Source organism: Pithys albifrons, chromosome 6 (genome assembly GCF_047495875.1).
Source record: "Pithys albifrons albifrons isolate INPA30051 chromosome 6, PitAlb_v1, whole genome shotgun sequence".
NCBI classification, from domain to species: domain Eukaryota; kingdom Metazoa; phylum Chordata; class Aves; order Passeriformes; family Thamnophilidae; genus Pithys; species Pithys albifrons.
The window spans coordinates 24,746,086-24,770,578 of record NC_092463.1 but is presented as its reverse complement, the minus strand read 5'-3'; the positions used below and the strand labels follow the sequence as shown (position 1 = coordinate 24,770,578).

Sequence of the window (24,493 nt, the reverse complement as noted above, 5' to 3'; positions counted from 1 at the left end):
TAGGAATGTACCTAAATATTCTGAGAAAACAGTATTTTCTCTGTGTGGGTCAAATATTTGTTCTAGTTCTGAAAAAAACAGTTCTTCTTCCACCAAAACTATCTACTCTGCCCACAATGGTACTGGGAAGCTGCAGGCAAAACAAAAGATAGCCAGACCAAGATAATGCAGGACAAGCATGGATTAGATCATCCTGCAGAGGGAATGGCATAATTTCAGACTTTTGCTCCCCTCCAGTAACAGCCCAAAATTTTACTTGCAAATTTGGAAACACGCTCAGGTTTTTGCAATAGGAAGCAGGTAGATAGTATCCTGTACGATGTATTCAGGTATAAGCGAGAAGTGTATGTGGGGAAGTCCCTGTTCCCCCTCCCTCAAAAAACCAGCAACCTAGATTTTAGGTGAGGGCTTGTGTTCCAAGTTCCTGCAGCTAAATCTAGAACACAGAAGACGAACTTGACAGTGCCATCTCTTCAGGAAAAACAACAAAAGTAAAATCCCATTTGAGAGTATGCAAGCTGTAATTTCACAGTGCATAAAGGTCCCAGTCCAAATGCAAGTGCACTTCGCACATTAAGACTATCTTAGTTTCCTAACACTTGATTTCAGATTGCTTCATCTGGAATCCCTTCGTCCTGCTATCACTAACACAGACTACTGCTGAAAACACAGGCAGACAAGAAACCCAACTTTTATCTAAGACGAGAACAATCAGAGGTGCATTTCTCCAATACTGCTCGTGGTGTGGCTTTCACCACACACTCCTGGCCTTACTGTACTCTCTATACTTGTCAGTTTAAGTACTTTGACTTCTTCCCTGGAACACAAGCCAAAACCAGTCAGTAGACTTCAGACTGTATGAAAAAAATCAGACCTGGAGCACTAACAACAGACGCCCATTGTAAGAGCTGGTATTACACATTCTGGCTGTAACTGCAGTAAGTGAAAGGGCTGCACATCTCTCTACTATAGTCCAGTGAGCTGCTTCTCGTGCTCATCTCATCTTTCAAAATTAATTAAAGCAGAAAATGGGTTAGACTGAATAGAGAAAAAATTTGTTTATGTAATGGAAAGGCAAAGAGGTTACTTCCAATTACTTAGTAAGGTTGTTACTCGTAAAATGCAGTAGATTGCAGAGATAAAATTACCATCCTACAACTCTCTTTAAACAAGAGAATGCAGCATTTACTTCATTGGCTTCAGGAAGCCATACAGAAAAAGCCAGAAACCTTGAACCCTCTACAACTAAACTTCAGGCTGCGATGCTGCTGAGCAATCACTGCCAATTTAACTGCTACATAAACCTCCCTCCTGAGGCTGAGCCCTGAAAAGAACCGAGACCACGCCCCATTATTTCACTTTACTGGAATATGAAAAGCTGTAACTGCATTTATCTTATTACCCCACAGCATCTCTTCAGTATGTTGGTAAATGATCTTACCAAATCAGGAAGATCTGTGAGACTGCTTAATAAAGCAGTGCAATTCTCACACTTGGCAGCAGTTTGGACTATCATAAATGAAGTTCAGGAGCTCGGATGAAGTCTGTGCTTGGCACACACACACGGAACAGCCACTCTGACAAGTCTTACAGCACAATCAGCCACTGCAGGGCACAGCAGCTCTTCGACAGCTGACCAGACATCTGCAGCTTTCATTCAGAATGCACAGCTGCGTCCTCTGAGTATGGATAAAATGTCAAACTGAAGCATTGCAGGTATTCATAATCTATTTAATAGTGGGACACCAAGGAAGTACTACACATTTTTCTTGAGCACATTAGATTTTGATTTAAGCAATTTCAATGGATGCAGTAATTTCTCAAAAATAGTCTTCTATATTCTACAATCCACAGTTTACTGTATCAGTCTAATAGGTCATATAATGATATACTGTTTGTGCTAACTGGTCTGATTTGAGCAAAGCATCCTTCCCCTTCCTCCATCACCCCAAAAGTTGTTGACAAAATTCTGCCAAATTAAAATTACTGTATTACTTATTTTAGATTCTTCTGCTGACCTAAACACAATGGGAGCTACCAGTTATACACAGCTTATGAATGATGTTGCGTTTTAATTCTAAAAATCTTCATGCTGACAACAATAAAGTATTTTATACAGCGATCAATTTTTAATGCTTTATTCATTGATTAAAAGAATATAACATTTAACATAAACCATACAACATCAGTCATCAATTCAAACATTCAGCTGGTTTCCTTACATTTTCTGTCAGGAGTTTTTTTTATATCTGATCACATTTATAAGATAAAATCTCACCACATCTGGCATATACACACACTGTGCCAGTGGATTCACTCTACTGATGTACATATAAAATCCGCATGGTATGTGCTCACTGGAGACAAAACAGCGCACACCTGTCAAAAGGTCATTTTAATATAAGATGGTAAAACCATTTGTAAAACACATATAAACTTTTTCCATAAATAGAATCATATCTGGACATCTGTTGCATAAATTGTGTTTTCCAAAGCTTACAATATAGCAGCCAGGTCTCAGCACTGCTGGGCACCCACGTTGGCCACTTACTTTATTATTGCAGACTGTCCTTTAAACATTAAATGCACAACATTCGTACCACTTAAAACTGGGGTCAGGTGGAAGTCTCACAGAGACCACGTCTGTACCGCGGTTGCCCTGAAACAGTTAAATCGGCTTCTAAAGCCTCTCAGATATAACAAGATTTTAAAACATACTTCATGGAATGTTCTTCATGCATCATAGCAGCTCATACCTGTGATAGAACAAGCTTTGTATTTGTTTCCTTTCCTTCCTTTACATTCACTATTCACAGTGAAACAGGTGCATGTTTGTTAAGAGTTCTGAGGTTGCTGACTGAGCCACAGCACAGCTGTGTACCACAGGTCGAAATTCGACCTTATATATTACAATCTAGCAGTATCTGGCTGGCCAAAAGTTGGCCTGCCCCTGCCAGCATGTGGGCACTTCTTCGTTTTTAATCTATTCTTTGGCAGCTGACACAGGCGCTGACAGAGAAAATCCAGTGACTTGGTTGTTAGGGATTTCACGACTAATGTTTGTTTGCAGGTGTAGACCTTTGTATTGAAGTCTTCACTGTTATGTGTTTACCTCATCGGAGTGCACATTCTTGCTTTTTCCTTTTAAACTTTGGCCCAAAGCTAACTTTTAAGGAAGATGACAGAACACAAGAAGAAACAAGGAGGAGTTTGCAAAGAATCCAAAAGACTAGAGCTTATGGAGTGAATCTGTCAGTGCAGGTACCTGAACGCTAGTGTTTCACACTGTCGCTTAACAGCTAAGGAAAGCCAAGAATGGAGTTAAGTCATGCTTCAGAATCCACACATGAAATAAAGCAAGGTAAGAGTCTTAGAGTGAACAGCCCTGGATAGACTTCTCGTCCTTTAAGCCTATTAAGTAGCATGCTACTGGTTAAGCACACAATGACAGCACAGAAATCCACTGGGCTATGGATATGGGTATTAAAAACAGTTGGTTCCCAAGCACAGGACTCCAATATAATAGCAAAATAATTCAAAATGCAGTTACTCAATTAAAGTAAAGTTAGCCGGCAACCTCAGACAGCCTTTGGCTGTATCTCTTAAGGTTTGGTAGACAAGTCCATTAACCGTGAAAACCCTAAACACTGCCACTTTCAGCTTCTAAACCAATACCCGACTACGTTCTTTGATCAAGAAGTAGAATACACATATATAATTCTATATAGCTAATACTGATTAAACACAGCACAAAAGGGGTTAATTCACACTACCGAAAAACATAATAGGACCCTACTTGCATATGTAACCACAGGAATTGTAAATAATGAGCTAAATGCCTTCACTGAAGCTCTGCATCTCTCTGTAGAAGTGGCGGGTTGGCTCAGTGAAGACACTGAGCAGCTCTATGTCCATGACGGCGTGCCACGGTCGGCCCAACCCGAGAGATACTTGCTCAATGAAATTGTGTACTGGATCCACATCCTGATCAGCCAGTTCTCCTTGGTCGAAATCAATGCTTTCTTCTGTGACTTCCAGTACTTTCAGGTCAGAGCCACGAAGACGAGCGATTGCTATAAGATTATGAGCCCAAACAGTGTAACCTAGGGGGAAATGAAAACAAAGTGACTCTGACACTTTGCTACACTGCATTTTCTTACTGCAGCACTTAATACCTGACCATCTCAACATACTTCCCATCTATTCTGTCATATTCAATCTGGCCGCATTCCCCTAGAGCACAGTGGGGGGTTTTTGATTGCATTGTGTTAATGCCCCATTTTATACTCTGAATAAGAAAGTATAAAAATATTTCAGTTAGTTTGAGCAAGCTTTTCTAGATCTACTTTTTTCACCACTTGCAGAACAGCGGACTACTTTAAGTTACATATATGATTTCAAACCTCCTGTGATCCATTTTGTAGTATAAATAGAATGAATAAAAGGGAGTAATCGATTTTTTTAAGTGAATGTATAAAAGGACAGCTTTAAACTCTGCTTACGGTAGAAAAAACCCCTAGGTTTGCTTTTGTTGTTTTAGAGGTAGAAAAAATACCATCAAACAAACAACAAACCAACACACACCCAAACCAGAAGCCTCTCCAAGTCACATATAAGAAATAATCTACATATATCTTGTTATTCTGAGATTACATAATTACAAACTTTACCCTCTTCACATTATATATGGGCATCCCTCTTTATAAATTCCTACTCCCCAGTCACCTGTTCGCTTTCTGCACCCTGGCTAAGGCAAATGCTGAGCTCCTCCATATTCAGATGCAAACCACAGACAGTTTGGGAACTTCCCTGTTTGGGAGCTCTGCCAAATCAGCCCTTCCACTGCAAAAACAAAGGCTCATTTCTGCCTTCATCATCATTCTCACAGGTGCTAAGCCTCTTAGTGAGATGTCTGCTTAGATTCCAAGCCAAAGTCCAGCCTGCATAGTACTGGAACTGGGAAAGCCAAGCTGATGAGAGCTTAAATCTGTGTTTTGTTTTCCAACAATGCAGTTAATGTGCTCTACATCATAACGTATCAAAATTAGACAAACAGTTAAAGAATGAAGAAAACTGATGTCAAATTAATAAATAAAAGAAAATTTCCTTCTGTTTTCTTTTATGTTTTCTATTATGTCTCTAAGTATGTTGCTTGGGGTAGGTTTTCAACAAAGAAGCCTGCACACATCTGTATGGCTCATTCCTGGTATATAACCAACAGGAGTGCATGAATTCCCACAATTTTCATCTGCTGGAGACTTCACCTCCAACACAACTGTCCAGATGAAACAGTCAATACGCAGCTTAATTTAATGTCCCTTCCTTAATAAGGATATTAAACTCAATAGAAAACTCTTCCCTGCACGACAACACTATCAGGATGTGAAAGACATCACGACTTCCAGTCATCTTGATCATAAAAGAACTTAACAATGACATTCTTGAAAGAAAGTGCAAGAATACAGGGAAAAAAACCCTGCAGACTAAGTCCCCTTTACCATCTGGTGGTCAGGTACATGGCTTTTCCTGTAACTTTTCATGTTAGATCCTCTATGCACTCGAATAACCATCTTATTCTCAACTTAATCTCATTTTAACTTAAGTCTCCTTTCAGAAGTTCAGCCTGAAATTTCCTAGTGACCTTCCAGCTGCCAACAAGTCTCCATCCAGCTAATTATTCAGAGCAAACAGGGAACCATCACTTCACTACCAGTATCACTGAACAACAAATTCACCATGAGGACACCGTATTTTGCTCTTCCTTGCTTGCAAAAACTTCGATTTTAGTTTTGCTCATGGACAGAGTAAGACATAACTAGTATGTTTACAACACAAAGTCATAGAAAAGTCCACATGAAGTGTCCTTCCCTTGAGGAGTAATCATAAAAAAAAGCTTCTACTCCCACAGATGGACCACGCTTCTGATCAGATCATCCCACTGTGAGTATATCCTACTGTCTCGATCCCACTCTTTACAGCCTTTCTTTATTCTGTAAGAATGTTAATTAACATCCTTCAATCTGCTTTCCTTTGCTCCTGAACACGCTACCTTGATGGAAATATGGTATGACTTCCCAAGAAAGACAATCTCGAAGCACCCCAGAAAAGTGTCCTCAGCATATGCTTCCCCTTTCCTCTTTTGGTCAGTGGCAGCCAAAACTAGATGTAAATCAACGCTTTTTCCCAAACAAACTAATACCAAAAGAGGGAATGAACACATTTAAAAAAAAAAAGCCTGAGAAGTACTGCAAACTGAAGAATAACCATTTCAGGAGACAGGGAAAGAAACTGGAGTACTTAACAGTGAATTATGGCACCTTGAACAAAACAACCACCTCTTCCTGAAGGAAGTTTGACAGTGTAGTATGACAAGTGGAGCCAGAAAACATTATATGGAGAACCTCAGAAAATCCAAGCATGAAGCTTCTTAGCTTCTTTGCTGTACTGAGGCATCACAGCATTTCAGATACTTCTTCCTAGAGTTGCTACTCTCAAAGAACGATGCTCATGCTGTACTACTAGAGAAGTCATATATTCTCAGCTTAGAAAAGATCACGAGGCATTTCTAAGCAGCTTAGCTAGTTTCTGCTGCAAGGAGGAGGAAAAAGACAGGTAAAGAATCTGAGTCCCAACATAACAGCAAGGCAGTATTTGGCCATCCTCTCCCCCTGGCAAACACAGCATCTCTCCAAAGAAAGAAGATGTAGCAACAACCATGTGCTAGACAGAACTGTCAAAGATGTTTGCTTTCCCAATGCTCTGCACAGACTGACACCTTCTACTGAATAGACATATGCTGATACTAAATGGTACTTACACTGGCTTATATTTACATGTCTTACAAGATTTTAAAGTTAGATAATATATTAGAGGACCTCTCTGTAGCAGGAGGATAATCTAAGCTAACACATTTTCTCTAAAAAAAGGTCCTCAATCTTGTATCGAAATGTCAAAAGAAACTACTAAAATCCACATCTAGAGTGGTATGGTCATGTACCAGTATCTAAAAATCTGTCACTCCTGAAAACTATAGAGAGACAGCTGAATTGATCATCATTTCCCACTCCCCCACCCCTGCAGTGATTTTTCAGTATAAGACAATGAAAAAAAAAAGAACAAATAAATACAGCAGGACCTTCTGACTCCAACCAATGCCGAAAGTCTCTCCTGTTTGTGCTGAGTAACTGGAGATTTACTCCCCAGAGCAGTCTGAAGAAACACATTCATCCTCAGGCAAACTACAGAGTCATCACTTTTCTCCTTCAAGTATCAGCAAACTTGGTCTTGGTAAGCTGATTCCAGCACAAACAAAAAGCATTACTCTGCATTATTTCAGTTTCAGGTGTCTTAAAATTTGCCAAACTGCTTGCAACTTCTAGCAAGTACTAGAATTAAATACAAGTGCACAATTTAAAAAAATTTATTTCCAATTAGGTGGCAAATAAATAGGTGGGATAAACCTAGCTCTGGTATTACTGGTGAAACCAATCCACTCAGTGAGGCAATCTCCTTCAAATAATATTTTCTTAGCCTTTATCTGCTAGTAAAGTCTTACCAAATGGGTAAGAAACTTCCTCTCCTCAGCTTTGGGGCACTTAACCCATGTTGTTTACAAACATGAAGCAAAATCATCTAATCTTGCCAGCATATGAGCTCAGAGTAAAACAGCAAATGTTTTGACTATTCACATTCACTTGATCAGCCACTTAGCAGAACTCGCTCAGTGCAGACTTCTAAGCCTCCTGGAATGCTCAGTTCTTAGTTATCCTCATTTCTGTGTGGATATGTCCAATAAAATCCTATGTGACTTCTCAACAGAAGTTAGAAAGCTACATGTATAAAACTCATATACAATAAACACCTTCAGCAACAGCATGTACAGCAAGTGTGCATCAGAGTGTTGCACTGCACTAAACCACACCATGATCAGGGTTACAAGCATTTAGAAACTTACACACTACACCCGTGCGATGCGTCACCTACCATGAACAGCCAGGAGAGACAGCCTTGTGCACCTCCAGGCTAGTAAGACAAGTGGATCTTCATTCCGGTTGTCACTAAGATCTGGGAAGGCAGACATATCTATCACATCATTCATTAGAATAAAATGAGTGAGGAACTTGTCATACTGCCTGGATATGAGGTCAACAACAGCCCCTGAAACACAAGTGACATAGCTGTCAAAGTGAATCCTCTCTAGGGGGATACTGGGCTTAAGAATCCTTAACATATCATCACTCTTGACATCAAAAGCCATTATATAGACCCGAAGATTAGTGCTGTTGCGAGTCAGCGCCTGCCAATTCTCATCTTTTGGCATATTGTCCAATGACTTGTGCATTATGGAAACACTGTGGACCAGGAGAGACAGTCGATGCAAAGGCACATGGTTGCTGTCAGCCAGGACTCTTGCCATTTCAGCTGTAAAATCACAGAAATCCAAAGCGAGCGAACGCAGATTCACAAAGCGCTCCAATTCAACCGCAGTGATAAGAGTGGTATTACCAGGGATGTGGTTGTCCAATAAGCTCAGATGTTCCATGGTGTTGGCTATGGGGTTGGATAAGGAGGACAGTGATGTGGGAGTTACTATTTGCAGCATTAACCCACAAGACAGCCATTTCAATTGCCTGCTATTGCCTAATATCTCTTCAAACAGTTGTTGGATTCTGCAAGTAAACAAAACAGACAATGATCCTATTAAACATGGTTTAGTCTTACCAACTGCATACCATTCCATTTTTTTATTCAAGAATTATTCTTCTTTCATTTACAGCCTTATTCTGCAGGAAGGTGCTATTATTACGGTTCTTATGAACTACAAATATTATAACCTGACTGGAGACCTCCCACAGCAATTAAAACCTTCACTGCACTTAAAAGGTTAAAGCTGTAAACTAACTTGAGAAAAATTACATACTTTGTCTTTCAAATACAGCGGCAGACTATGAACCTTCACTTCATGTATTTTCCAGCATGTATTTAACACCCTCCCACATACATTTTAGGGTTATGCAAATAAGAAAACCTGTAATGCTTTTAGAACATAGCTCTTGTTTTTAAAAACAACTTTTCGTATTTGGAAACCTCTCTAGAACTGCAAATTCAATATAGAAAAAAAGTAAGTTTCAATGAAATGTGGCAGAAACTTGACTTTGAGCATAAGTTAGAATGATCTGAAACTACTTGCTTGACTTTGCTCATTAAATGGCAAAGAAAAAACACCTAAGATGATTCTTTCAACAATTTCAAATATGCAGCTCACTGAATTTTCAATGCCAACAAGTTCAACTTTTACCAAAACAACTCGGACCCAGTAACATTGCAATCTCAAATGATCAGTGCCAGATTATCATTAAGCACTTATCCTGATGCACCCTACCTCTGCCGCTCCCTTTTCTTTTAGTGAGAAGACATTCTTCATGTTACATATTTAAGAAGGCAATGAAAGTATTTTAAATTTTGAATATTAAATTCAAAGAGTAGAGTCGAACTTTGCAAACTTTCTCCATGAAATTGTTTTTTCAGTCTTCATCCCACAGCTGCTAAAGCCCAAAAGAGCCCTCCTGCCCAAAAGACAAGTGCTCTTTTAGCACATTAGGACACGTGTAGGTAAGTATTTGATCTCAAGCCCTGGTCAGCCAGAATGGAAGATCAGCTTTAAAGGGAAGTGGTTGAGTCAGGCTATGACAGTGCCGTGGAACACCAAGAAATAAAATGTAAACACCTTCAGTACAAAACTAACAGAAGTCCTTGTGCCTTAAAACAGCTAGTGGTTTTGCACAGAACACTTTCTCCTTCACTGCTATATCTGTATACTTTATACATCTAAGCAAAACATTACAAAGTTGTTATTCTCATCCATGTAACTTTATTCAAGGTAATGTCTAGACAAAATTAAAAGTTTAGCCCAATATCCTGACAGCAAAGAAACACAAACATGTTAAGGTGACAGAACAGGGAAAGCACATAGGGATATTTCTCAAATATCTCTCTAGTTTCCAAAACTTTTTAACTCAGACCTCCCGAGACAGAGGCAACTTTATGTATTTTGCAGCACTCAGGGACTTCACTTTACAAATTTAGCCGAGTATGCATTTAGCAACTGTAACATCCAATAATAAAGAACTTTGTAGTGCGCATCCCCCCTCTTCTTGCTTGCTCTGAACCCTTCACCTACTACCTTTGATGCCCCATACTCCATCTGTTGTAAGAAAGTTAAAAGATTAGTCCTCATTCATCCTCTCCCTCGGCAAATCTGTATCCATCCCCTCCCTTGCCTGCACGTGCTTCTTCCCTCTGTGAAGGTGCTGGGTTTGTAAAATCTGACTTCTCCTAAGCAGAAAAGTTGGTGTGGTTATTTTATTTACCTATTGTACACCTCAGCTCCCAGGGCTTTGCCTAGTGTAGTCCTCAAGTCAGAAGACTTCCATTTTTTCAATTTCTCCAAACATTTTATTTTGAACTGAGGACTGGCAACTGTGACACAAATTAAACAGTTTGAAACAAAGGGCAAGAGTCACACATGGTGTACTTTTTCTACTTATTGCTCAATTCTTGTACAGTTCAGATGAGCCTTGTTTGATCCTGGCAATGTTTGTTTCATGATTATTCTTGCCAATGCTTAGTACTGAAGGCAGATTCTCTCACAGTCCCCCCAAAGGAAAAGATTCTACCACAGCAACCCCTCAAATTTCTTCTAAACACCCTTCCCCACCTCTCTCCCCATACACAGCAATGAAAGGTGCTGCAATGGCTGCTGCGATGGTGGAACTTATACTGCATTAGCCCAGGCAGTCAATCTTAATAGTGTGCTTGTGATATTTTACAGAACTATTGAAGACAAATCAATTTTGAGGTGCTCAGTAAAATACTACCATCAATGTGCCTTGCTGCTCCAAAAATCTGCTTAAATTGTGGTGCTCATACAACTTAAACATCTGAGCTTAGAAGAAAACTATTCTAGGACTTGCACAATTTAATAAAAAGAAATATGATATAGAACTCTGCAGCTGTAGGGTGGGTTCTGTCCCCAGTGGGAATTGCACTAAACCTTTTAAAAGGGAGAAATTGATTTAATGCAATCTACGCATCACCTTTTTAGTGCAAGCACCAAAGTGTTTGTACACATATTTAGATTTGAGCTCCTAGTCCTAAGAAAACTTTCTCCAGTTTAATAAAAAGAGATCAAACGTCAGTAGAGAGTATTTAACAACAATAATTTCTGGATTGTTTTTAATATGTGTCTCATATATATACACACTATATAATCCACAGGTCATTCCTTTTAACATATTTCAAATAAATTTTTTAAACTCCCCAACAGACTTTTTTTCCCCTGCAAATTTTTATGTACACTGTATTTTTCATAAACAGATTGGATCTAACTGGAGTTTGCAAAATTAGTCTGAATTGTGTTCTAGAAGTTTAGACACGATGTGAATTCTTGGAAATCACACCATTTTATTTTCACATTAACTATCACTTCAACTGCCTAGTATGTAGTGGAACATTTATCTAACTTAGTTATTTCAAAGCTCACAAATAAAACTGGAGTTTGAGCATACAACAGAAAATAAAAGCAGAACTCAGCATATGCAAAAAACCAACATAACCTATTGATGTCTCAAGTGCAATCAGTCCCCTTTGCTTCCTGTAAGCAGCAACTGTGGATGTTCAGCATCGACCTGAAATCTACAAATTACTGTACTGAAGTAAATTATTTAAAAACGAAAAAACTCAAAACAATTTGCTTTCACAATTAATGTCCCAAATGGCACTTTCATCCAGAAGACAGACTAAAGCCTGACTAGACAGACTAAGTTATGTTAAAGCCCCCAAACCAGTCCCAGCCAGGACTGAGGCACATCCATGGCCCTGGACAGGATGTAAACACATTAGCAAGGTCCATATAATTTGTTTAATTGAAGACTATCATTCAAAATGCTTTTTTTAACAGAGGCTAAATTGGTTCTTTTGGAAACCAAACTACCTGAACCACATGAATCAATCACAAAAAGCAGATTTCAGAAAGCCAAAATTTTAAACAACTACCCTTTGTTCAACTCAAGACAAAAATATTGTTTGCACTGAACTTCCCAGCACTGAGGAACAGAGTTGTAAAGAGACTTTTAGAAAGTACCCAGGGACACACAAACTATACAGAAAAAGAATAAGCATCACAAACTCATGCTGATCACCACAAAAGTGTATTTTTGAAAACACAATCCAAAGCCTCCTCAGCCTCAGGACAACCCCTAGTCCTGGGATTTCACCCACAGTCTGTTACACCCAGCTCAAAGCAAAAGATTTAAGGAGACATCACATTTTATTCCCTGACTGCTTTAATTGCAGGAAGTTCCTGAAACAGCTAGTAAATCCTCAATTACCAGTAACACTGTCTGCAAAGGTTGCTCATCACTTCCACTGTTAGTTATCAGCATCCATGTTTTGCAATTTAACTGATCAAACCTCAAGTGCAAAAGACATGACCAAGAAGCCATAAAGATTCATCTTCTGAAGTCAGTCTGCTGCTAGTGCTGATCAGCTTCAGAGAGCTGAATGTAACACCGCCAGCTTTCCTTTAATTCAGACAAGGACTAGCAGGTCCCAAGTACATTGTTTTATTTTAGAAAAAAACCCAACCAAGAAACACAAACTATCAACTATAAAATAAACACCAAAACGAACCAAACAAAAAGGAGCTAGGCATTTGTTTGCTCATTCCAAAAGATGTAAAGTTAAATATTCACCTCAAAGACCAACATCAAGTTAGATAATGAATTTCAAAGGTGTTTATGGCTCCAAAATGTGCAGATTTGAAGGAACATTTACCATGCACTCAGCTGAGTAAATATCTGCTTAGATGTCTCTCTTTGAGCTCCTTGGCAAAGATTTGATTATATATTTATGTTTTCACAAAGGATATGAAATAAAGGAGCTTTTACCTAATCAGCCAATTAGCAGCACTACCTTAATCAGAGCTGCAAATTGCTCTGAGTTCTGCAATCTAAACACAATGGGTAACAAAGACAGTGTGTGACTCCCAGCTGTATTTGCAACGGTTTGCAAATTTAGGTTAGGACCAAACATGAAAGTTTGATGGTTGTGCTCACATACATATGTTGGTCTGACAATACACCTACACTGGTACTAAAAACCACTCAAAACAAAAATATAGTTAAGATCTAGACTGGGTGTACTTATTCTGCTCCCAAATTACTGGGAGAAAGATGTTTAAACTGTCACAGAACGATGGTATTCAGTTTTTATTATAAACTTTTAGGAGAACTGCTAAAATAGTTAAGTTTGCATCATTCCCTCTGTGGTAATTTATTCCAGAAGTTGGTAGCTTTTTACACTGTATTTCACTTTTTCCAAACGATTCTAAGTGTTCAAGGACTGTACCATAATATAACTATGGCAAGGTAAAATACCCCTCTGAACTAAACAGGCGCATTGTGAGCTGGGATCTTTCAGGAATTCTGCAAATTCAGAGATGAAACTATAAATAAGTTGGAGCGAGTAAACTTGAAAGAGAACATAAACACAAAGCTATTTTCAGTTCTTCTGCAATACAACAGATTACTTCTTTTTCTAATTTTTGTCATGTACAGCAATAGTAAAGGTGCTGGTAACAACCCCCCACTCCCCCTTTGTGCAATAACATAATATTGTTTCTACAACACAATGGGAAGAGGAAATAAAGGATTCTCATCCTGCTGAAAAGGGATTAAAAACAGCCACAAAACCAGACTACTTCATGTAAATAGCAGGAACAAGACTATAGATTCGTATCCTGTTAAAAAACTTAAAGCTCTCCCAGTCATGTACTTCAGGAACGAAAATCCGCACTCCGTTATCTATTTTTATTATTTTATTGTGTTTGATTATTTACAAATATAACTTACTGCTTAATCTTCTTGCCATCAGGGTCAACCTTTCCAAGGTATGTATTTGATATACTTCCATGTTGCTGCAGAATGCTTATATCCCCAAAGAGACTTAACTTCTGGAGGTTCCTACAAAACAGCAAAATAAAAAAATAAATCTGTACATAAAAGTAGAACAGCATAAGGAATCATTCCGGATAAGACAATAGAAGCAGTAAGATCCCACTAATACATGGAACACAGTCTGCATTGGGAAACTACCTACTGTCCTGGAACACAGGCACGTATGGAAGTACAGAAAATGAGACTGAAGTGTAAAGGAGGAGGACAGGAACTGGTGGCACGAGCTGTGATGGCAAATGCTGGTTTTCAGTCACCTCAAGAATATTTTCAGCAGGCCAGCAGCACCACAAAGAAAACTTCCAGCAGTGGTTTCATGAAATTTTTAACCCTTGAAATACGTGTGTTAAGTGCTACAGATAATTTTTCCTTTTAACATTTCACACTGCATTTAATGCCCTAGTAGAACACAACGACAAAAAAAAACCTTGGAGCACTTACATAGATCAGCTGGTTACAAATGAGAGCCCAAACCTGCCTCAACTGAGGCATCAGAAACCACACATAGCAAAAGCAAAAGCTCCCCACACCCTAATCAATGCCTAATTTCTGTTAGATGAAGGTAGGGGAAGCTGCTCTTGTACTTCCCATCAGTGAGGGTTAATGGTCCACCACGACACACAAGTTTTACAAGGGATACCTAAAAACCTTCTAAAGAAAAAAAAACCTCTAAGTATATGCTGGACATGACTCTGCACTAGACAGTCATGCTGCCTTACCCCATCGCAGTTTATTTTTCTAACTTGCACCTTTTCTATTCCTAAAACAGACCAACCAACAGATATGAAAACAACTGCAGTTTTGGAGGAGTTTTGTTACATTTGCTTTTAAGATTATTATTTTTTTAGCTACTAAGTTTAGGGTCAACATTTCTTTTATTTATATATGTTGTAAATTATGTTTACTCCTAAAACACAAGAACTGGTCTACAGTTGATAACTAACCTGGCAGGAACTCCAGTTTAATCACAAATGGGTACCTAAGTTACATTAATCATACACAGTAGATGCCAATTAATCTGTAGCTGTCAATTAAGTGAGTTACCACATGTTCTTATTTCTTCTGCCTTACAAATACTTCAGGACAGCTTTGATAAAAATGCAACACAATTACAATGCTCAAAGCATGGGAGAGCTTTGGTGCAGTTCATCACATTCACAGCACAATCTCATAGTCTACCAAAAGTAGGGGGGAAAAATATTAAGAAGCCAAGTTTTACATTTTTAAGTATGAATTGCAGTCTGTAGTTTGTATCTACCAGAAATCATAATTTACTTGTTTTGAAGTCCCAGTATTCAATAACAGGACACTGATTTCCTGAGATCTCTCCACCACTGCAGCTGGTGCTCTTCTTCTATAGGTGAACAACAATTTAGTAGCACAATCCATGAGCTTCATTTAAAGTCTTACAAATACTGGAGCAAAATACCTACAATTTACAACTGTTTCTGAAATTCAACAACTTCATATTTATTATTTTTATATACAGGACTACTGTACTGATGATATACTATAATAGAATCATAGAATGGATTGGGTTGGAAAAGACCTCTGAGATCATCAAGTCCAACCCTTGGTCCAACTCCAGTCCATTTACCAGATCATGACACTCAGTGCCACGTCCAATCTCAGTTTAAAAACCTCCAGGGATGGGGAATCCACCACCTCTCTGGGCAGCCCATTCCAATGCCTGAGCACTCTCTCTGTAAAGAATTTTTTTCTGATATGCAACTGCAATTTCCCCTGGCAGAGCTTGAGCCCGTGCCCCCTTGTCCTATTGCTGAGTGCCTGGGAGAAGAGACCAACCCCCACCTGGCTAGAACTTCCCTTCAGGTAGTTCTAGACAGTGATGAGGTCACCTCTGAGCCTCTTCTCCAGGCTAAACAACCCCAGCTCCCTCAGCCTCTCCCCACAGGGCTTGTGCTCCAGTCCCTGAGCCTTTACCACATGATCAATATTCTATGAAGTCTGACTAAGGCAATGCCTGATCAGACTGAAGAGTAAGCTTGGCAGAGAAACCTAAAACACTGGCACTACCACCAACAGTATTTTGGACTCTTTTTTCCTCAAAAGCTGTAAGAGGTAGCCTGGTGTGACAGGCAAAGCAGCAGAAATCTCCACCTGGTCTGAAAAGCAGAGCCATGCTATCTTCTGATGTCAATGACTTAATACCTAGAGCTGAGCCAAAATTCGATCTTCAAAACAGTTTTCAATGACCTCCATATTCACATCACACACAGGTCTTGCCCGGTGCTACTCACACTCCCAGCAAATGCTGCCACAGGCAGGTATTAATTTGAGGGCCACCAGACTGCAGGACACATGGAACACTAATCACGGGTATCCCACACAGTTTTACTACATTTTTTGACTGCCATTTCATGCACTACAGACACAGGGAAAAGTTCTCTGCCTGAAAACTTAAGCAGTAACAACATCCAATTATTTTTCCCTTTACGGCACAGTTATTACCATCAACAAACCTAATCACAGTTCAACACAATATTAAGACTTTTGCTACTTTTTGCAGTCTCATACAATCTCTGGGGCATTCTGGTCACATTTCATCTTTATTTCAGAGAGTCAGTAAAGTGATTGCTATTTAAATAACATTATTCAGGAGTTAACTGTCATCTTTTGCTAAAAATCATATAACATTATTCAGGAGTTAACTGTCATCTTTTGCTAAAAATCATATGGGATCTTAATCCTGTGTCGTATCCCAGCTGGGGAAGAATGTGTTTCTAAACCATTTCTTTTCCACTAGCTCAAGGAAGGCACTAGAAGTAGAAACTTCTTACCAGGTTCCATCTTCAATTTTGGTTGGTCTTTTTGAATATCCAATTAAAAAGAGAACACAATGTCCTCGCTTACATTCGAGACAAACAGAGTAGTAAGGCACATATTGTATTATTATACCAGTTTCTGCCAGTTCCAGCTGCCTGCCCAGACCAATGGGAGAGACATCAGAAAACCTTAAATACAGATGCAGTCTAATGTTTTGAGCAATTCACTGATTTTTGGCAATTCCAAGACACATACCACACCTCACCAAGATACCACAGCTTTGCAGTAATCTGCATTTTTGTTTCCACAGCAAAAGGGTGTCTGCGTGTCACCACTTCCCCATTTTCCTTTGTAAGCAAGGCAGGAGGAGTAGAGGATAGGGTTGGGATTTCAGAGTAATATAAAAACACAGGATTTTCCTACTGAAAGATCACCAGTTGCTTCTTAGCTGCTGGATGCACTTAAGTGGCTCACAGAGAGTTTGTCTCCCTCTCACCTGCCTTCCAGAAATTAGTTTTGTAAGATCAGTTTGAGGAGGTGTAGATCAGGAAGATCTAAGAAACAACATCACCACGCCCACTCACAGCCTTTTTTAAATAAACAGAATGTCACCTGTTTAAACAATAACACACTTTGTTATTTTATTTACAGTCATAAACATAACTCATGGAAGAGTTACAGATCACTAGAAACACTACTTTAGTACTTTTTAATTAAATAAATGACAGATTTTTAGAGCTCATCAAGGTCCCAATGCTATTAAAGCAGTATTTTGGGAGTAATATGCTGCCACACACAAAATTAACTTTATGGTAACTTGAGCTCTACTTCGAATGAGATAGACTTAGAATGTACCTTTCTGGATGGCAACTGGCTGCCAGTAGGAATATTTGTCAGAAAACATTATCAGTTGTTTTTAAACCAAGCTGCAGGCAAGTTGTTAATTCCTTAATTCCTTCAGAATTAACAAAGGCCACCCCAAAATATTTTTGAAGTGACTAAACAGACAGATTTGCTCAGAAATTGGCAATTTTGTGTTGTACAGAAAATGCTTTTAGTAGCAAACCCACACATCATTCTCCTCTGTCCAAGGGAGCATTTAGAAATTGCATTACTTTTAGATATTACTTTTCTTAGGTCCAAATCCTCAAGGAATTCTAGAGCCATCTAAAGTACGTGTCTTTTCTTGCAAGGGGGAGGGTTGTTACTGTATTGCTTAATAATAAATTTAAAACCCCACAGCAAAGCTACACAGTTAAGAAACAGCATCACAGATTTCTCTCCAGTTCTGAAGTGTAAGATGGAAGCTTTTCCGAGCTTCTCTGCCAAAAAGTTATCATAGGGGCTGACAGGAGTTATGAAAGAACTGTCCTGCTCTAAACTTAATTACAGAAGAAATGTATTTACACTGATGCAGCCACTGGAGAAGTTAAAAGCCCTGCCATTTCCATTATTTTTGAAATTACAAGAGCCATCCCATGTATAGGGACATGCAGTGAAAACAAGAAGAATTATTAATTATCCTTGAGTTACACATAAATAAAGAGAAGCAGAGAAATTAAGTGCCTGGACTGAAGTCTTTCCTTAGACAAAACTAAGCATTAGGCAGGTGACAATGCCTTCGGTTTAGAAATCAGGTGGTCCAAGTAAGAGCTAAGCAGCGATTTGGCCTAAGTTAATGCTCCTTCCCACCTCATTTCAACCTCAAAAATCTACTTAAAAAACTAAACCCCAGCGTTCCACACGCAAACTACTTACTGGCAGTTACTCTGAAAAAAAATATCCAAACAGTTTGAGGGAATAAAAAAGCCTAATCTGAAAAAAATGTTAAGTGTTTAATGTAAATCCCCCACACACACACTTTTTAAATCCTCCTTAAAGAAAGCCTGCTGTAATAACCAGGTACCTTGTGTTCCCAAATCATGCATTATTCATTTCCAAACAAAAGAGTAGCACGTAAATTATATGCAGACAGCAAGAAAGTACAGCGACACAAAATTCTATCCAACTTGGTAACTTTTCACCTCTGGCTTACCACCAAAATTATACTGATCTACCAGGTACTGGAGGAACAGCTACTTCTGCACAGCATTCCACTGCGGTCCTGAGTCACACCGTGCATACAGAATCTGTGAAATGAACTCCATAAAGCAAATGTCCCTGTACAGTTTTCAGATAAGGCCACAGAGAATGAATCTTTTTCCCAAAGAAAAAGGCAACCAAAAGCCTTCTCACAGTGCTTTTAATTTCAACAGCCTCTTGTTTTTGAGAGCGGAAAAAACGTATTTAGTTTTTCAACAACCCCCACTTGGCAACATCTCCTGCAGATACCACTTATTTTAAAATTCCAAGCCCGTGGAGTGATATTTGTCTTATATTGGACAATCACCCCCATCACTGCAGTGTTTTTATCACTTATGATACTAGCAGGATTTCCCAAAGATTCAACAGTTAAGTGAAAGCTCCTGAAAGGCAAGAGAAGACCAATCAAGGCAGATCATCAGGATTCGCTCACCAAGGATTCACAGGGCAAGAAATAAATTAACATAAAGGTGAGCTGGGACTAAGGGGCCGTTTTCAGAAGTGAGGTCTGCAACTCTCACCCATCGCAGCTGCACCACAGGAAGTACCTGCTGGGCGCAGCAGAGGGAGGAACTGAAAGTGAGACTTCACACACCACATTTGCATTCATCTGAAACCAACGAGGAACTGCATTTAAAGTTCTCTTGCTACAATTTAAAATAAAGAGGCAAGGAAGGCCTCAAGCTGCTCTCTAATCACCCAGGAATCAAAGAGGGGCGGTCACAAGGACATGAGTCAGATGCAGACAGTTTTCCGAAGGCCATCCACAAGGTTTAATTCATTCTAAAGATGCCCTGGAGCATTCGCAGGTTTTCCCCCTCTTGATAGGAGAAGCTCTATGCACGCAGAGGGTAAATAACATTAACCATTTCCTATCCCAAAATCTTTTCAAACTCATCACAACCTAAATGTAATAGTTCTGCTTTCCTGTCCTAGGTGTTGACTACAGGCCATATATGAGGGCATCTGATTACCATCTTTAAGAGATACATATCTCGATCACACCCATGCACTGTAAAGAGAATGCAAGTATTTTCATTTTGAAGACCTCAAAGCCGAGGAAATTATCTAAACTGCCAAAGTAAGTCTGTTGAAAAGCAGGATCTAAACACACCTTAACTACAAACCACAGGAAAATATATCTGTAATATAGATTCAACCTGGCCAAGTAAGTCCTACGTGTGAAGCGCTTTCTCAATAAACAAACTTAAAAATATCTTCCCAGTTAAAACCCAGTCAAACCACAGCTTAGCAGGTAACCCGAGAGCTGGAATGAAAAGCTCAGCTTTTCTACGGCAAAAATCCTCACAGCTGGGGAAAGGTGAAAGTATTTTACTAGGGCAGTAACTCGGTACACCAGTAGTGTAATTTTAACACACAGACACCACCCCCCCCTTACTAATTTCTCATTACTTTTCTTCAAACATGCGTAACGTCTAAACCCTGTCTGTAGTTGTATTTTAAGTGAGAAAGGTACCTTTATTAGGCATCAAACTCCCAGCACTCCCTCGCTCCGCTTAAGCCGCATTCCCCCTTCCGTCAAAAGGACGAAGAACTTTTTATTACTGCAGCTGTATCTGTTCAGCGTATTGACCAGCCGATCGCTAGCTGAACTCTCATCGTTTATATTCCCCATCAAACTACACTATGTGATAAAATGCGGTAGTTAGAGCCCCGTTCCTTCTCAGCTGGAGCACGGAGCGGGGTCCGGGCGCAGCCCCGGCACGAACCGGCCCGGGTGCTGCTTCCGCCCGCAGAACGCGCCGGGACGGGCCCTGCACGGCCCGGGGGCTCCGCCTGCCCCTGCCCCTGGGTACCTGTTGTTGCGGACGCTGCTCAGGACGCACAGCACGAGCTCCAGGTAAGTCCTCAGCAGGTCGAGCCAGCGCGGGCTCAGCGGCGGCGGCGCCTCCCCGTCCCCCGCCGCCCCCGCCGCGGCGCCCTCGCCCGCCGCCACCCCCGCGCCGCCGCCGCCGGTGGGGTAGTTGTCGGCGGCGAATTGTACACGGAGCTCACGGACGAACCAGCCGCACTTGCGCATGAGGAACTCGAGGCGCGGGCGCTCGGCGGGCGAGACGCGGAGGCTGAGGCGGAGGCGCGGCCAGAGCGCCGGGTAGAAGAGGCACTCCCGCCAGTGCGAGCAGGCGGCCGAGGCCCGCAGCCGGTCGGGGGCCGCCAGGAAGGAGAAGATGTGGACCACCAGCTCGCTGGGCAGGGAGCCGGCGCCCACCGCCTCCCCGCACACCGACATGCCTGGCGCCGGCCCCAGCCCCGCGGCGGCGGCCCCGGGCGGCGGCCCCGGCCTGGCCTGCGGCTCCTGCGACACAAACAACAACATCAATGACACGGCGCGGGGGGGGCGGGCGCCGGCCGGGACGCGCCTGCTGCCGGGATGCACCACCCGCGCCGCTGCCGGGGGGGGGGGGGGGAGACGGGGAGGGCGAGGGGGCGCTATCACCGCACGGCACGGCAGAGAGAAGCGGTCCGGACCAGCCAGCGCGGAGCGGGGCTGCGAGGGACGACACCGGCGGCGCCGCGCTCTGTTCCCGCGGAGCGGCGGGACTCGCCGCCAGGGAGGGAGGAGGACTCCCCCCGAGGGCGCAGTGGAACGTGCCGGCGGTGGGCTGGGAGGCGGGGCCGGCGCGCCCGCCCCGCGGGGACGTTGTCCGGTCACCCCGTGCCGGCGGCGCGGCGCCCGCGCCCCGCCCCGCCCGCCGCTCCCAACGCAGTGCGGCGCAGCTCCTGCTGCCGCTCCTGCCCCTGCCCGGGGCGCGGCTCTGGCGCCACAGCCCCTGCGAGCTCCACGGGGGGAGCGCCGGGCGCTGCCGGGGGCTCCTACCCCTGCGCCCGGTGTTTGGGAAACTTGAGGAGAGTGTTGGGTGGCGGCGGCGCGGGGGCCCGTCCGGGAAGGCACGTACGCCTTTCAGCCTGCGAAATTACCTCAGCAGCATTCCTGCTGCCGCGGGAAACGTGCTGACTACGCAGGAAAGGCGGAGCGCGGCCAGTGCGACACGTGATAGAGCGGGTGCGAGCCCGGGGGACCCGCAGGAAATGCTCCAAATCTTAGAGCTTCTTAAATGTTAGCCGCTTTGAAACACCCGTGCGTTCAACATACGCGCTAAGTGTGGAAAGGTGACTTTTCCTGTGCATACAGACTTGTGGAAGAATTTAAGTCTGCTACATGCTGATGCTGCAAAGGCTAAACATCAAAGAGATGGTACTTGCAATAGTACATGTAAGTTTTATAATTTAAAAAAAACTTGCCGAAATAAAATTGAGTACTGCCAGTATCTTGGAATAATGGACATAAGTTTATATATAAACAACGTTATATCTGAGTGTATGGAAATGTACACACAAAAGAACAGATGTGCTAAGAGAAATAAAGCCTAGACTCTTTATATTCGGAGGAGGGCCCCATTATAACCAGATTTATCAACAACCGAGTCTAAAACACCATTCCCCCTTACTCCATGACTAGCCATTTTGACTGTCTCACAGCAGGGGTAAAAAACCAGTGTCATTTATCTTGTCTTCAATCTAGTCATGGGGGAAATGTGACTGAGTGTTCTATTTGCCCTTGCTTAGAGAGAAGGATCATGAAGAGGCAGATGTTATTGAGAAGTGAGACCTTAGGAAATTCCCAGCCAGCCAGTTCTCCCATCAGGGACTGCTGTGGCTTCACGCACCTGCCTGAGTGAGTTGAACCAGCACAAACAACTCAGGTAAGTGTTGTGCTACTCCCACTGCAGATTCCACCAAAATTCCCCAGGCAGTCAAGATGCAATTTCTAAAGCAGCCAAACTCATCTGGCCTGGAACGATGCAAATGAAAGGAACTTACGCGCCTACATGTCTCAGTATTTTAATATCTACTCAGCAATTCCACGTTGTTGAGCTGATGATGAGTCAAAGGACTTCTGAGATTACTGAGTATATTAATGTAAAACAGAATCAAGCTTTACAATTCAGTGCCCTGGGATTACTGAAGTGGCAACAAGAAAAAGTGGTTTATGAATTTAGCAGTTCTGCATTTCTGGTTACCTTTGTTGAATTGTTTTGGATCAGCAAAAGTGGCATGCAGGGATCATGCCTGTAATAATAAATGTTAAGGAAACTTTCCTGTCTGAGCACGCAGGAACCACTCTGGCAGTACCACTCACACCACCTGAGCTGGGGCCCAAAGGCCTTCACAGCAGCATCTCCAGTCAGCCCAGCCCGACTCCCCACACACACCACACTCACACAGTCAAACTGGGTTTCCTTACGGGCTTGACTCCGGGTTTCCTTTAGCAGAGTCTCAGACATCCCAATCCTTAAAATAATTTAATCTTGGTGCAGTAAGTAAGTAACAAAAACATCCCAATCCTTAATTTAATCTTCATGCAATAACTAAATAACAAAATAACAGCTTGAGCTGGAACCCTGAACAGTGGTACCACTGGGCTTTTAGACCCTCACAAGTCTAAGCACAGGGAAAATCTCGGGGTCCTCAGCTCCTGCTGTATCTGACTGTCAGTCACTTGGCTGGGCCCCAGGTCCCTGAGCCTTTTGTTGTACAAAGGGTTGGCAGTTCATGGCCTTTGGCCTCAGGCTCCTGCCCCCCCAGAGCTCACACTGCAGCTGTGCACCGAGCTGCCTGCACTATATGTATCCCTCAACAATAAATACAGTGAAATGATCTTTTACTGTGACCATTACATGGCCATTTAATCAGCTCCAGCTTTTTGTGGTAATGTTAAAAATCTATTCAGTCTCAGGAGTTATTCCCTTCAGTTTTGTAGGATTGAATAAATGAATCTGTCTAACCTTTTAGGTCACCACAACTATGGCCAAGTGGTCCAGCATGATAAATACCAGACTTTGTAGGTTCCCTGATACAATCCAGTGGCAGGGCCAGTATGGCACTGATGCAGCCCAGTCTGAGGCTACACATTCTGGGTGTTGAATCACAGTTTTCTCTGCTTTGGACAACAGAAATGTGCTTCAGCTTGACCAAAAATTGATTTCATAGTGCAGGCTTTTGTTAATAGTAATGCAATGCCTGCAAGTTGTTGGATAGTATCTTGGAAAAACACGTGCATCTAAACTTGCTTGGCAACTTCATGAAGTTACCAGGTGGCTCCAACAGGTCAATAGTCCTTTTGCTGACTGTCAGTATGACTTCAGTGTGTTGCCCTCTGTGAAGCCACTCTGAGCATTTAAAGCTGAGGGAGATAACTGTGAATCTTTCAGCTGCAAATCAAAATTTTCAAATTTTCTAGAAGGCCGTGCAGCCACACTGCACATCTTGGAGGGGCTGGGAAGAAGAAACCATTCCAAAACAGTTCACAGGCAGGATATTACAGTCATTTACCAGGAAGTGACCGCAGGTTTTTGCACAGTCCATTGTGGATCAGAACAGACTATGCTCCTGGGGAGCCTCAGGAAACCAGGCTTTGCCAGCCTCAACAGCCTCTGTTGGGTTCCTTCACTATCACCAGGATTCTCATTGCTTAGCAGCACCAGCACTGTACCAGGAGCAGTCCTTCTGGCATGGGAGTCAGGAGTCACATGTGGCTCCAAAGCTATGGGCTAGCCATAACAAAGTTAAAGTGTACTGGACCTGAAGGT

At 41.9% G+C, this 24,493-nt stretch overlaps 2 protein-coding genes across 2 annotated transcripts in view; one reads left to right on the top strand and one right to left on the bottom strand.

The window, feature by feature from the left end:
• Positions 1-2,122: 2,122 nt before the first annotated feature.
• Positions 2,123-21,257, bottom strand: FBXO33 (F-box protein 33). The gene is made up of 4 exons (XM_071557873.1): positions 20,699-21,257; positions 13,911-14,021; positions 7,984-8,669; positions 2,123-4,103 (listed from the first exon to the last, which is right to left on the bottom strand). The coding sequence occupies exons 1-4, from the start codon at positions 21,217-21,219 to the stop codon at positions 3,832-3,834; spliced, it is 1,590 nt and encodes a 529-aa protein (XP_071413974.1). The 5' UTR covers positions 21,220-21,257; the 3' UTR covers positions 2,123-3,831.
• Positions 21,258-21,766: 509 nt separating this feature from the next.
• Positions 21,767-24,493, top strand: part of ZNF410 (zinc finger protein 410) — a 22,613-nt gene continuing 19,886 nt past the window's right edge. The window contains exons 1-2 of the mRNA XM_071557875.1: positions 21,767-22,116; positions 22,470-22,606. The gene's annotated coding sequence lies outside the window, so the exon portion shown is untranslated. The remainder of the gene's footprint in view (positions 22,117-22,469; positions 22,607-24,493) is intronic.

Coding starts and splice junctions, on each gene's coding strand:
- FBXO33 (XM_071557873.1), bottom strand. CDS start 21,219: ATGTTGTTGTTTGTGTCGCAGGAGCCGCAGGCCAGGCCGGGGCCGCCG. Junction 14,022..20,698: donor AGCAGCGTCCGCAACAACAG/GTACCCAGGGGC, acceptor GCTGTTTTGTAG/GAACCTCCAGAAGTTAAGTC. Junction 8,670..13,910: donor GATGGCAAGAAGATTAAGCA/GTAAGTTATATT, acceptor GTTTACTTGCAG/AATCCAACAACTGTTTGAAG.